The 15,339-nt window shown below is 36.2% G+C and overlaps 1 protein-coding gene across 12 annotated transcripts in view; it reads right to left on the bottom strand.

Annotated features, from left to right (window-relative positions):
• Positions 1–15,339, bottom strand: part of TAX1BP1 (Tax1 binding protein 1) — a 91,723-nt gene that overhangs the window by 66,587 nt on the left and 9,797 nt on the right. For all 12 annotated transcript variants that reach the window (XM_033191899.1, XM_033191901.1, XM_033191903.1 and 9 more), the window contains exon 3: positions 8,124–8,226. In XM_033191899.1, coding sequence (XP_033047790.1) covers positions 8,124–8,226 — 103 coding nt within the window. The remainder of the gene's footprint in view (positions 1–8,123; positions 8,227–15,339) is intronic.

The raw sequence follows: 15,339 nt of genomic DNA, 5'->3' as shown, positions 1-15,339 counted from the left end.
TTCAGAATTCTAGCTCTACCACTATTATTTATTTATAAATAAATAGGCCCTTAGGCCCTTAATCTGTTTTAAAAAAAAAAAAAAAAAAAAACTAGGGGTAGTGGCTCATGCCTGTAATCCCAGCACTTTGGGAAGCTGAGGCAGGTGGATCACCTGAGGCTGCGAGTTTGAGACCAGCCTGACCAACATGGAGAAATCCCGACTCTACTAAAAATACAAAACTAGCCAGGGGTGGTGGCGCATGCCTATAATTCTAGTTACTCCGGTGACTGAGGTAGGAGAATCGCTTGAACCTGGGAGGTGGAGGTTGCAGTGAGCCAAGATCGCACCTCTGCACTCTAGCCTGGGCAACAAGAGCAAAACTCCATCTAAAAAAAAAAAATTAAAGAAAAAAAAAGGCCATCTGTCTCAGAGATCCAAAATTTTAACAAATAGATAATATATTTATAGTATCTAGAATAATGTGTTCAATATTTGCCCCCTTCTTTCCTCAATTTGTTATCCCATTTTAAATTTTGCTGGATTATTGCAACTTAAAATTAATCTTTGCCTCCCCCCCAAAGCTCACACAGTACTTTTTATATTAAAAAATAAACATTTCCTATCGCTTCTCAGCCTTTTTGGCTAAGATCAAGCGTAAAAATTACATACCTCCACAGTAAACCTAACATTACTAGTTACTATGTACATGCCTTACAACTACATCAAACCTCTAAAACACCATAGATACCACACACACACATTGCGGGCACATATATGTGTACATATTTGTGCATATACATATTAAAAAATTCAGAATTCCCCACAATGACTTGTAAAAAGAAAACAACAATTGTGAAACGAATAAACAAAGATAAATATCTTACCTTATTAATATCTACCCCAAAAGCTATAATCACTATGCCTGCTGTTCTTTCATGCCTTGAAATTTTCAGCCTCAGTTATTATACCTACTTTGCCTGATTTCACTCTTTAAAAAACAGCTGGCTTTTCTCCTTACAAACATAGAGGATAAGCTGGGCACGGTGGCTCACGCCTGTAATCCCAGCACTTTGGGAGGCCCGGGCAAGCGGATCACGAGGTCAGGAGATCCAGACCATCCGGGCTAACACAGTGAAACTCCGTCTCTACTAAAAACGCAAAAAAAATTAGCTGGACGTTGTGGTGGGTGCCTGTAGTCCCAGCTACTCAGGAGGCTGAGGCAGGAGAATGGCATGAACACGGGAGGCAGAGGTTGCAGTGAGCCGAGATTGCGCCACTGCACTTGAGCCTGGGAGACACAGTGAGACTCCATATCAAAAAAAAAAAAAACAGAGAGGAGAGGCAGTCAATATATAACGTAAGATAAATTCTTGTGGCGCTTTAAAGCCAAGTAGCAGTCCACAAAATGAAATTAGGAGGGGTGGAGCATGTCAAAAAAAGTACAGGAGCCCACTTGAAAAGCTCCAATGGCTAAAGCTGAAACAATTAAGTAACAAAAAAAAATACGGTATTAGACTTTATTTCACAAAAGAAATTAATGATTCCACGGAGAAGAAGACAATTCTTTCTAACATAATGATCAACTAATAAATACACAAGTAATGAACTTCATTAGACAAACACCACAATAATCATAGGCAAGATGCACGGAGGGATACTAAAATTAGTGGCTGAAAATATGAGGAGAAACAAGATATTTCCACAGTCTCAAAGTAGCTCCCTTTTAACATGCATTAATTACAAGGGAAAAAATAATAACTTTATTTACAGTGGAGAAACCCAGAAGACACAATTTTAAGCAATCAAGATTATAACCAGTAATAAGATACATGGACATCACATACTCCCTGATAAAATGTACTGAGAAAGGTACAGTACTATTTCTATGGCATTCTTCCCAAAAATGCATAACTTCAATCTAATGATGAGAAAACAATGAGCAAAACCAAGATGAGAGACAAGCTACTACCAAAACAAACAACAACAACACAAAATGCTAACAGTACTTTACAAGAAAGTGAAGGTTATGAAAGATAAGGAGAAACCAAGGAGACTAAGACAACATGACAATTAAATGCAAAGAGGGATTAGGGACGGGATCTAGGAACAGAAAAAGAACAGTAATGGAAGCACTGGTGAAATCTGAGTAAGGCTTGTACTTTAGTCAATAGTACTATACCACTATTAAACTACTGTTTTCTTAAATAAATGTACCATGGTCATGCAAGATGCTCACATGAGAGGAAGCTGGGCAAAGGGCATACAGAAATTCTGTGTACTACTTTCGCAAGTTTTCTTTACATCTAAAATTACTTCAAAATACAAAGTTTAAATAAGCAAATATCATAGACATGTATCTGGCAATATACATTGTTAAAGTTTTTAAAAATCCACCCTTCTAATCTCTACTAAAAACTTACTAATTCATACCAACTTCCAAATAGCCACTAGGCTTACTTAAAAGCTTAACTAGAAAACAAATATGCAGCATAATTAATCAGCTCTGGCATCAAGACATTAGAAACGCTACAAACTAGGTATTCAAGGTCTGACTCTTTTTTTTTTTGAGACGGAGTCTCGCTCTGTCACCAGCTGAAGTGCAGTGGCCTGATCTCGGCTCACCCCAACCTCCACCTCCCTGCTTCAAGCAATTCCCCTAACTCAGCCTCCCGAGTAGCTGGAATTAACAGGCGCACGCCACGACGACTGGCTAATTCTTTTGTATTTTTAGTGGAGAAAGGGTTTCACAACGTGGCAAGACTGGTCTCGAATTCCTGTCCTCAGGTAATCCACCCATCTCAGCCTCCCAAAGTGCTGGGATTACAGGCGTGATCCACCGCGCCCAGCCTCAAGGTCTGATTCTTTAAAAAACAAAAACTTCACTAAAATAAACTGCTAAAAAATATGGTTCAAAACCATTTGAGATAGACCTAATTATTCAGAGCTGCAATTTAAAGCTGCCTGGAAAAACTGTTGTCAGATAGATACTGAAAATAAAATGGGAAAAAGTAAAAACAAAATTTTCGAGTCGAATTTTACAGACTGTGCCTTTAGTGTTCAACAAGATTATAATAAACAAATAAGGGTTCATTTAGGAAAACAATCACGTTTAGGTACTGCTAGATGTTTTGGGTTTTGCATTCCAGGATTCTCATGACTCATCCACAAAATGAGCAAAGTGATTTGCATTATGCTTGAAAGCCCTTCTATAACTCTAATATTTGATGACTAAGCTTTTCTTGACTTCCTTACGCAACAAAAAAGTTCTAGGCAGGCATATGCTTTTATTTCTGAATTTCAAAACTCAAAAATGAACTGCTGAATTTTCAGAAACTTGTAAAACATATTGCATTTATGCTTAGTGCCCATGAATTTTGGAGACAGGGTCTCACTCTGTCGCCCAGTCTGGAGTGAAGTGGTACAATCTCGGCTCACCGCAACCCCAGCCTCCTGGGCTCAAGTGATCCTCCCCACCTCAGCCTCTCAAGTAGCTGGGACTACACGTGCACACCACCATGCCTGGCTAATTTTGGGGATATTTTTTGTAGAGATGAGGTTTCACCAAGTTGCCCAGGCTGGTCTCAAATTCCTGGGCTCATGCAATCCATCCTCCTTGGCCTCATAAAATGCTAACATTACAAGCGTGAGCCACCACATCTGGCCCAAAAATCTTTTTGAAGTATTAACAGAAATAAACTGGATGCTTTTCTCTCTCTCTCTTTTAACCACTTTTAAACTTATTCTAAGTCCCTAATAAACAAATGCAATAGTCACTATAACACATTAAATAACTTTTTTTGCAACAGATGGAGTCTCGCTATGTTGCCCACACTGGTCTCTAACTCCCGGTCACAAGCCATCCGCCTGCCTCAACCTCCCAAATAGCTGAGATTACAGGTGTGAGTCACCACTGAAAAAATAAGTTAACCTGGCAGTTAACTTATTTTTTAAGAGGAAACCAATCACAATAAAAATTATTAAAAATAAAACAACAGCCATTAGGAAAGAAGTTTTAAATGTAACAAAACTGGTTCCAATACACACCTAAATTTTATTATCTAAAAAAAGCTATTAAAAGATAAACTACATATATAATTTATAACATTTCCTTATCCAAAAACATCTATGAGGACCTAAATCATTGCCCATATTACACCACAAGTTTTATCCTCTGCATATTGGTTTCCTGGCACAGAACATAAGGAAATATCTTTATATATGCAAGCTCCATGAACTCACAGTGCCAATTAATGTTTAGACCAAACATATGCAAAATTCAGAATAAAGTGAAAAAAAGTTTTTAAACAAACAGACCACCAAAATCCAAAACATCAAATGCTGCTGAAATGTGGAGCAACAGGAATTCTCATCATTCATTGCAGGGAGGAATGCAAAATGGTACAAGCCACTTTGGAAGACAGTTTCGCAGTTTCCTACAAAACTGAACCTATCATACAATTAATTAATTACATTCCCTGGTATTTACTCAATGAAATGAAAACTTATATACACACAAAAACTTGCACAAGAGTGTTTATTGTAGCTTTATTAGTAAGTGCCAAACGTGGATGCAACCAAGATCTCCTTCAATAGATTAATAAACTATGATACATCCATTCAATAGAATATTAATCAGTAATAAAAGAAATGAGCTATTCAAACCACTAAAAGACATAAGGGAATTTAAACAACGTATTACTAAGTAAAAGAAGCCAATCTGAAAAGACTACATATCATATGATTCCAACTCTATGACATTTTACGGCAAACTGTGGGGACAGTAAAACATCACTGGTTGCCAGGGTTTTACCAGGAGGGAAAGAGAGATGAGTTGGTGGGACACAGGAGACTTTTAGGGGAGTGAAGTTATTGTTCTTTACGATACTGCAACAGTAGGTATACGTCTTCATACATTCATCAAAATTAACAGAATTTACATCACACAGTGAACACTGATGTAAACTACGAACTCAGACAATAATAGTGTATTAATATTGGTCCATCAGTTGTAACAAATGGAGCACACAAGATGTTAAAATTAAGGAAAGCAGGGAAGGGTAGTGTAAGGGATTGCAAGAGAACTACTTTTCATTCAATTTTTTCTGTAAACCTAAAACTGCTCCAAAAAAGTGTATTAATTTTTTTTAATTAAACCATCTGAAGCTGATTAATCTGAGCCTAGTTATTTTAGAAGGCTGCTCTGCACATGTCACCAAAATCCAGTCAGATATTGCCTGATAAAAAACAGGACATTTTAACTTGGATAAGACCGTATCAATTAGATAATGTTAACAATTATTTGCTAAAAACTGTCTGCCATGCCACTGGCTCCCAAACTTCAACATAACAGAATCACCTGTTGATCTTTCCAAAATTCTAAAACCCAGGCCATACCACAGACCAATTAAATCACAACATCTGGAGGTGGGACATAAATTTCTGTATGTCTTAAAGCACTCCAGTGATTCCAAATTACAGTTAAGTTTGGAAATCACTATACCAAAGCTATGTGCATAGGCTCCAAGTTATGCTGCCCTTAAAACAGGCTGATGCTCTCTCTTAGCAACTATAACAAAAACTAAAACTCAAGGGAGGGATCACTATAAAAATTTTTGGCCAGGTGCGGTGGCTCACGCCTCTAATCCCAGCACTTTGGGAGGCCAAGGTGGGCGGATCACAAGGCCAGGAGATCGAGACCACCCTGGCTAACACAGTGAAACCCTATCTCTACTAAAAATACAAAAAAAAATTAGCCGGGCGTGGTGGCAGGCACCTGTAGTCCCAGCTACTTAGGAGCCTGAGGCAGGAGAATGGCGTGAACCTGGGAGGCAGAGCTTGCAGTGAGCTGAAATCACGCCATTGCACTCCAGCCTGGGCAACAGAGAAAGATTCTGTTTCAAAAAAATAAAAATAAAAAAAAGAAATCGGTAATACTAGAAATGTTTATCCCAAATTCAAACTGTTTTTTGGTTCCTTTCTGAAGCAAGCATTTGCATACTAACAAAGTATTTTCATTAAATAAATATTTTAGTATAGTTTGGTTTTTTAGAGGTTTTTCTTTTAGTTTGTTAAAACAAATTTAATTTTTAACATTCTGAAGATGGTAAACCAGATCAGATAAGGGAGAAATGATTTGAGGTTTCATTTTAAAGATTTAGGGCCAGCCATGGTGGCTCACACCTGTAAACCCAGCACTTTGGGAGGCCGAGGCAGGTGGATCACCTGAGGTCAGGAGTTTGAGACCAGCCTGGCCAACATGGCAAAACCCCATCTGCATTAAAAATACAAAAATTAGCCAACCGTGGTGGTGAGCACCTGTAGTTCCAGCTACTCAGGAGGCTGAGCCACAAGAATCGCTTGAACCCAGCAGGCGGAGATTGCAGTGAGCTGAGATTACACCATTGCACTCCAGCCTGGGTGACACTGGTACTCCGGCTCAAACAAAAAAGATTTACACGATTTTTAAATTGCATTAAAACATGTGAAAATGTGTGAGACAATAAACTTTATTTTAAATCATTCATCTCATAATCCCGAGCACTTTTTTTAAAGTAATGATTCATAAAATGTAAACTTCTGTTAACATAAGAACATTCTTAATAGAGCCCATTGCTTAAACACATGAGAAACCCAGAGGAAAAAGTCTTAATTATTAATAGCCAGTCCCAGGGAAGAGCAATAAAGTCCTAGAATTTTTTTTTTAAACACAAAGGCAAATAAAGTTCTCAATAGCAAAGAGGCAGTTTTAGAGAATGCTCAACCTGGGGTCAAAGGATAAAGAAAATTCAGGTCATCCATCAACTTTAATGGTAAAAACATTATATTTTTATTTTTACTAACATTTAACTAAAATTTTAGCATGTACTTTGATTATCAGTATTTGTGATTTTTGTCACCAACAGGAATTACTTATATGTTAATACCACATTACAATTGTTAGAGGTATCTCAATGTTATCTTACTTGGAAATCATGGCAGTGATTAAATCTGCCAATAAAATACATCTTGTTACACAGATTTTGAAGCACATGTATTAATATATCAAAAATCTGTTACTGTGATATTTTAATTAATCCAATATAATTGGTTTTCTTTGCAATTTTGTCTTATTTTATATTCATTAAAATATTACTCTGAGACAGAGTCCACAAACTTCAGCAGACCAAAAGAAATCTATGACATACACAAGAGTAAGAATTCACTTTAATACAACCCTAAAGTCAGTAAAATTATAATGCAAAATTACTCTGCAGTAAATTCTTTGATAGATGTCTGAGTAAGTGTTATTTTTTTTTTCAAATTTTTAAGTTGTGGTAAAAAACACATAAAATTTACTATCTCAAGCATTTTAAAGTGTATAGTTCAATGTTAAGCACATTAATATTGTTGTGCAACCAACATTATCTCCAAAATTCATCTTTCAAAACTGAAACTCTCTACCCCCATTAAAACAATAACTCCCCATTCCTCCCTTAAGGGAACCTGAACGCCCTGCGGACCACCATTCTACTTTCTGCATCTATCCCTACTCTAAGTACCTCATATAGTGGAATTATACAGTATTTTTCTTTTTGTGATTGGCTTATTTGACTTATAACATCCTCAGTGTTCATCCATATTGTAGCATATGTCAGAATTACCTGAATAAGAGTATCTTTAAAATTCTGTAAATTATGCCAAGCTAACACAAAAATGAATTTTATATTACTTTATATTCATTTTATAATAAAGGAACTTACACATGACAGAATTCAAATAACTATAAGTTCTGTTAATCATTTTTGTGGTTTTCATCTGGACTATTTCCTCACCTCTTTTTTGTTACATTATTCTAATATCTGTTATCACTATTGTATTGTTTTCTCACTTGAAAAACAATCCCCAAAAATTAATATCTAACAAGAAACCCACTCTTCAGTGAAAGTTAAGACAACAAGCAATAACTTTTAAATGTCTACATAAAATATCATGTGGCCTACACTAGACAGTTACATTCTTAGGGCTTTTGCTAAGTAAAGACACAAATTAATTCAACTTTGCTACCCTGGACATACCTGAACAAATCATTACAATGGAGTACAACATCTTTAACGGCAATAAGACATCTAGTTTCATCGAGTCCTGCAGTTTTCAGTCCTTACCTTGGAATGCTAGTACACAATTGACTGTTGATCCTTCCACATAATGTTCAGGCATAGGGGACCATAAAAACGTGTAATAATCACGAGCAGTACTCCATCCAACCTAAAGGGAAATAACAAAAAAGGCAGATTTATAAGCAAATAGTTTAATATTAGGCTCATACAGCATTTTTTAAATTGTATTTTACAGTTAAAATATACATTTAATATGTTTACAAATCATGAGTATTTTAACAAGCATGTCAAATTATTTTTAAATTAAACCACAGCCTAATGCTATAAAAATCTACATAAATTGAACAGAATTTCTACTGTATTAAAAAGGAATTTGCTTCCAATTTCTCAAGGGTAATCTATCCACATGATCAAATATAAAAACTTGTTTTGATTAAAATTTAATTTCACTAAACACAGCGAGTTTTAAATACTTGTTATTTATTTTTTATTGACCACAGAGTATTATTTTCAAAGGTGGCACATACTGAATGTCTAGTAGATCCAACAACTGAGGGAGTTATAGACTAAAGAAAATTAATATTTAAAACATTAGACATGCATTACAAATTCACCTCTGAAGAATTTTCAGATATATCAAAATTCAAAAAACTTAATTTATACCTCCAATTTAAGTGTTTTATTTGTTTTACTTAGACATCTGCCTCCCCCTAAATCCACTAAATTCACTAATCCCTCATCTCTGGCAAGTCTTGCCTGCACCCAATTGGCAAATTTTGTAAAAAGACCTTTAGCACCAAGATGTTTATATATACACAGATAGATCACTCATGTCTCACCCAACACATTTTCTACTTACAACATGAATACATACATATCTCAATCCGTATTTTCCAGATGGACTATACCATGCTAAATATTGAAAACTGGAGATGTTTAAAACAGGTATTAGAGATCCATTCACTAGTAATATTACAAAAATGTATGCATCAGCCAAAAGGTTAGATTATACCTAGGATTGTGATTGGCTTGATTATAGACAACAGAATACTGAAGCTGGACGAACCTTAGTCACCTTTAGCCTCCAAAGGAATGGTTGAAACTACAGGTTATAACCCAGTAGGAAGTGATAAAACCAATTTAGCGGTTCATGACTGGCATTTATTTTGTAACTATATAGAAGAGAAAGTACTGGAGTACATTAAGGGTAAGTGTTTCACGAAATTTGGTTTCTGGTATATTTGCATGCTGGGACAAATCCTACAATTTATTCTGTTCTGTCTCAAGGTAAAAAACATCTGACACTATTCATCTCTTTACAGATATGAAACCTGAGGAATCAGTGAACAAGTCATTTACCTCACCTGTTTGAACCAGTTTTTCCTTTCACAGTTGTTGGAAGAATTAAAGAAGATAATGAACCTAAAAGCAGCACATGAAGTGCCTAATCCATGGCAAACACTCCATAAATGGTAGTTATTATAGGTGTAGTATTTTGTAATAATTAAGAGCATACAGTGTGAGGGTCAGTATACCAGAACAGATCATTTGCTAGCTGTATGGTTTTGGACAAGTTATTCATTTCTATTTTCTCCTCTGATAACAAAAACAGCCTCTAAAGGTTGTGTCTGTATTAAATGAGATCATCCCTGTAGAGTATTTAGCACAGCACCTATCACGTAAGTGCTTCTTAGCAGCCTGAGAACTGAGCCTACCAAGAAGTTGGGGGGCGAGATACAATCCTGAGCAAAAAGTCAGAAATACAGAACTACACTTCAAACTGCTTTTAAGTAAGGAAAACTAAATAGTTCTTAAGTTACTTAGAGAGGGGCATGTTAGGCATACATAAAAAATAAATGTAGAAGTCTCTCAACCTGGAAAGACACAGGGAATGGGCTCCTTTGGGATGTAACTGTCTTATATCAAGCTCCCTCATGAAAGTATGTTAGAGTGGACAGTACTGGAAGGAACACAAAAGATGAACATCAGGAAATTATGTAGGAGTCCACTGCAATAATAATAAATCTAATTAGAAGGGTCAATAAACCATAATGTGTCCAAACCAAAGGTTGATTCTCTGTTTTATTTTCCTGGTCACCAGGCTAGAACTTGCTTCTCAATGCTACAGGACACACTGAAATGCAAGAAATCTTGTCTTTTAGTCCACCATTACCAAGTGAAAAGAAAATTATTACACTTACAGTTGATAACAGCAATTTTCAAATATTGAAAAATGGCAGGGAGAACATGGCAACACTTCGGACAATGGGACAAAATAGCCAGTTATCTAAAACTGCCAAAATATATTGCTTCTAGGAGATATACCTGAATCTAGTTAACCAGTTAATTGTAGTCACAGATACCATTGGAGGCTGTATGTATGTTAAGAAAGAAACTAAAGCAATGAATATGTCACATACTTTAGTTTGAAGAATTACAACAGCACTGGGCATCATTCTTGTTACTACTGCAAGAGCAAAATAAATGAGAAAATGGAAATTAAACAAGGGTGACAGAGAAGGGAGAAAGCCACAATATATTCCTTTTAAATAGGATTAACATTTCAGAAAAACACGTTGGGTAAGTTTTGATCATAAAGAAAATTCTGAGAAAGAACATACAGAAGACCAGAATGACATCAAAGTTACCTAGAAAAAATAAAGATAATAAATCCCGGAGAAACACTGAGGAAAAGACAGAAACATTAGGGTGAGGAAAGCATACGAGAGACCAGTTGGAAAGAAAGAAACAGAGAAGAGGGGCTGATGTTTGGAGATGAATAAAGGGAGACAAGCCTCGGAGGAGGAAAGGCACTGAAAATAAATGAGCTGATTACATATGGATATAGGAGGATTCCCAAGAAATATAATTAAGTGAGGAAAAAAGCCCACAAAAAAAGTATAAAATGAGCCTATGAATTTTTCTAATCCAGAAACATACAACAACAGACATCACTGGGGAAGGTAGGAGTACAATGGGTAGGAGCATTCATTTTCCTTCTTTTGTATACAATGTAGCTTCTAAAAATCATGTTACCAGAAAAGTTCCTTTAGGAAAAAAATAACTGCAAAAATGCCTAGATACACAAAGGGAGTATGCAACATTGATTCAAGAGAGAAATATCATAAACAGCATAAATTCCTCAACGAGATAAAACGGTACAGAACTAATTGTAAGTGATTAAGTGAAAAAATCACGGCATTAAAAAAGACATGAGATATGCCAGCAACATTCAAAATATATATATTAGAAAAAAGACTGAGGATGGGCGCGGTGGCTCACGCCTGTAATCCCAACACTTTGGGAGGCCGAGGTGGGCGGATCACAAGGTCAGGATATCAAGACCATCCTGGCTAATACAGTGAAACCCCGTCTCTACTAAAAATACAAAAAAAAAAAAAAAATTAGCCAAGCGTGGTGGCAGGCGCCTGTAGTCCCAGCTACTCGGGACGCTGAGACAGGAAAATGGCGTGAACCCGGGAGGCGGAGGTTGCAGTGAGCCGAGATTGCGCCGCTGCACGCCAGCCTGGGAGACAGAGCAAGACTCCGTCTCGAAAACAAAAACAAAAAAGACTGAAAGTCTCCTTCCACTTAATAAAACAAGGCTGGAAGGAAATACAACATTAACAGTGCTAACCATTGATATTAGGTAGGGATATACTTTGGTAGTGGGACTATAGGACGTTTTAACTTTATAATTATAAATAATTATAATTATAAATATTTATATATTATAATATAATAATTATTTTTTTTAAACCAGAGGACTTTTTTTTTTTTAAACAGAAAATGAGTGGAATGAGACAGGACCGAAGGGGAGACCAAGGCAGGAAAACAGAAGGAGGAGGAAAAAAATTTGAAAAGGAAAAGGAAAAACAAGGAACAAAGAAACAAAAGCTTGAAACAGGATATTCAAGAATAAAATCACTGTTTAGATCCACCTTCTAATCAGGCAACTTAGTTTTTCATGTGCTTGGCAGCAGGATGCAGTGAAAATAGTATCTTATCGGGAGGTTTTGTTTGTCTAGTATAGGGTACGTCATGCATTAGCAATGTGACTTTGAACACATCACATGACCACTCTGCACTTCCAATTTCCTCAACTATAACAGTATCTCGGAGATGTGAGAATTCCAATCAGAACAGTATCTCGGAGATGTGAGAATTCTAAGACTCTAAAGTTTAAAAAACAAAAACTCATGGACTTTTAATGTTACTACAGTAGTCATCCTTTATCTAAGGTGTCACTTTCTGTGGTTTTAGTTTCCCGAGGTCAAACAGACCCCAAAATAAGTAAGTATAGTACAATAAGATATTTTGAGAGTGAGAGAAACCACATTCACATAACTTTTACTCTGGCTGTTTGGTTAAGTGAAAGATCTGATTATTCAAAATTAGCAACAGAGTTGCTAATGATGCAGGCAGGGTATCAGGTAATGTAACAATTACATGTTATAATTGTTCTATTTTTAGTTATTGTTGTTAACTCTTACTGTGCCTAATTTATAAATTAAACTTTATCATAGGTATGACTGTATCAGAAAAGTACAATGTAAACAGAGTTCATTACTACCTGTAATTTCAGGTATCCACTGGGGGTCTTTAACTGTAAGGTAATTTAATTTGTACTAAGCACAAATCTAAACATACACCAATTCCTCATGCTTATGTACTTATACAACTAAGACCAAATCAAATTCATAAACACAAAACAGAACAAAACTCAAATATAATATAACATATAATGTTTTACTGCAATTAATGTTGGTTTAATAATAAAGATACGGCATCAGGTGCAGTTCTTTTTATTTTTTTATTTGAGACGGAATCTTGCTCTGTCGCCTAGGCTGGAGTGCTCTAGTGCAATCTCTGCTCACTGCAACCTCCACCTCCTGGGTTCAAGCGATACTCATGTCTCAGCCTCCTGAGTAGCTGGGATTACCAGCACGCACCACCATGCCTGGCTAATTTTTGTACTTTTAGTAGAGTCAGGGTTTTGCCATTTTGGCCAGGCTGTTCTCAAACTCCTGACCTCAAGTGATCTGCCCGCTTCAGCCTCCCAAAGGGCTGGGATTACAGGCATGAGCCACTGTGCCCGGCCAGCATCAGGTGCAGTTCTAAATCTTTTCCTGTAATTTTTACTTCAATTCTGAATCTTTTCCTGTAATTTTACTTCAATTCTGTCACTAAAGAAAATCCACGCTGAACTTATTAGCAACTCTGTTGTTAATTCTGAATAATCTGATAGCTCAACCAAACAGCCAGAGAATAATTATTGAATGCCAATTTACATAAGGTTCAAATCTCAGCTCCAATGTGTAATGGATAACTTTGAACAAGTCACTTTAATCTCTGGACCTCAGTTCCATCATCTGTAAAACAGGCAGTATAATGCTCAGATGAGATGTGAACGTATAAAATAATAAACATGTTATATGTTTATTTTCATTATAATTAAAACGAATCAATCAATACTGCAGAGGGAGTAAAAAAAACTAAAAGGAACAAAAACCTCCTACTCAGTCTATATCCCTTGTTTGGCTTCACTCATTTCCCTACCCAACCTGGACTTCACTATCAGTCAGTCATTTCAATAATATACTCAAAACCACCATAGTATCCTTTGTCCTCTTCCCTTCCCATTCCCACCCTTTTCCAACACCCAGTTTGAATGACAGCCACTTCTGGCGCTCTTGACACAATTCCAAATGCTGAATCTCTCTGGAGAAAGTCATAAAATTGCTGCTTAGTAATCTTCTGGTTAAGCTACTCCAATTCCCTGTGACATTCTTCCACAGTAGCAAGGACAATTATCTATACTCAAGCCCTCCCCAACTTTTAACACATAACCTTGCTCCTCCTTACTGAGACGCCATAGAATGAGTGCCAGTCCTAATTCAATTGACTGTTGACATATCCTATGAATTCTATTTATGGATTATTACACACAACTTACTTCCTTCTCCACTTTTGGCTTTCACTACCTCACATAGAAAATTAGGATAGTCTAAACGTTCTCTTTACCTCCATTCTCTTCAAATTCCAATTTATCATACTCAGCGCTATAAGATTAAGCTTCACGTCTAAACTTTATTACTCCTTACTTAAAAACTATCCCTCAAATATTAAAACAATCTACAACATGATCCAAACTAACCTTTCCCATCCATCTTCTAAAACTGGTATCTGCAGCTGGGCACAGTGGTTCATGCCTACAATCCCAGCACTTATCAATCCCAGCACTTATGTAGGCTGAGGCAGGTGGATTGCTTGAGCCCAGGAGTTCGAGACCAGCCTGGGCAACATGGCAAAACCCCGTCTCTAGAAAAAATAATAATAATAAATTTTTAATTGATAGCTGTCCCAAGCAAATCAAATTCCTTAACACTTTCTCAAGCATACCACTTTCCCATCTTCATTCCTCCTCCCTTACAATCGCTACCCAGGCACTCTCTTCCTGCCTGCTTGTCAATAGGGTGTCTATCAAAATCACTTTAGAGGGCAATTTGCGGTACACATAAAGTGCTTAAAAACATACAATGCCATAAACATGGTGATTCTACTTCCAAGAACTTACCTTATGAAATAAGTAGACAAAATGAAGATAGGTAGACATTAATACTTTATTAAGTATTAATGATAAGCATTTAGCAACAATGTAAATTCCAATAAGAAACTGGTTCAATGAATATATACACACACTATGATGCATCAGTAGTATGTGTGTATATATTTATTACACACACATTATGCATGTGTATAATTATTTGTAATTTTATTACATGTAGCTATATACCATTATGTTAACAACAGTTAACACTAGGTAAAAGTGTTAAGCATGATTATTTTCTTCCTTGAGCCTTCCTGTATTACCTGAAATTTTTACTACATGCTTGAACTTCCTATTGAGTTTTAAAGTTTTATCCTGGCAAAAAGGATGGAAAAAGTATTAAACAGAAGATTTTTTTTCTTTTTTGCTGAGAGAAAACTTACAATCCTTAAAGTGCACAATGAAAGAAGTATAGTTCAGCATTACCAAAGCAAAAAAGCAGCAGCAGGAATGACCAAAAATGAAGCTGGAAATTAAATCTTATACAGGAGCCCTGTATGACTCTAGGTTATTTGGTCTTGGCATTATTCCATAGATGATGAAGAACCAATGAAGAGTTTCAAATAAGAGAAAGACATGTTCAGGTTTCCATTTTACAGCTTATATAGAGCAGTTAAAAAACAAAGGTTAGAGGACAAGAATAAAAGTGGG

The sequence above is a fragment of the Trachypithecus francoisi genome, unplaced genomic scaffold (genome assembly GCF_009764315.1).
Source record: "Trachypithecus francoisi isolate TF-2019V2 unplaced genomic scaffold, Tfra_2.0 Lachesis_group4, whole genome shotgun sequence".
Classification (NCBI taxonomy): Eukaryota; Metazoa; Chordata; class Mammalia; order Primates; family Cercopithecidae; genus Trachypithecus; species Trachypithecus francoisi.
This window is presented reverse-complemented; position numbering and strand designations above follow the sequence as displayed.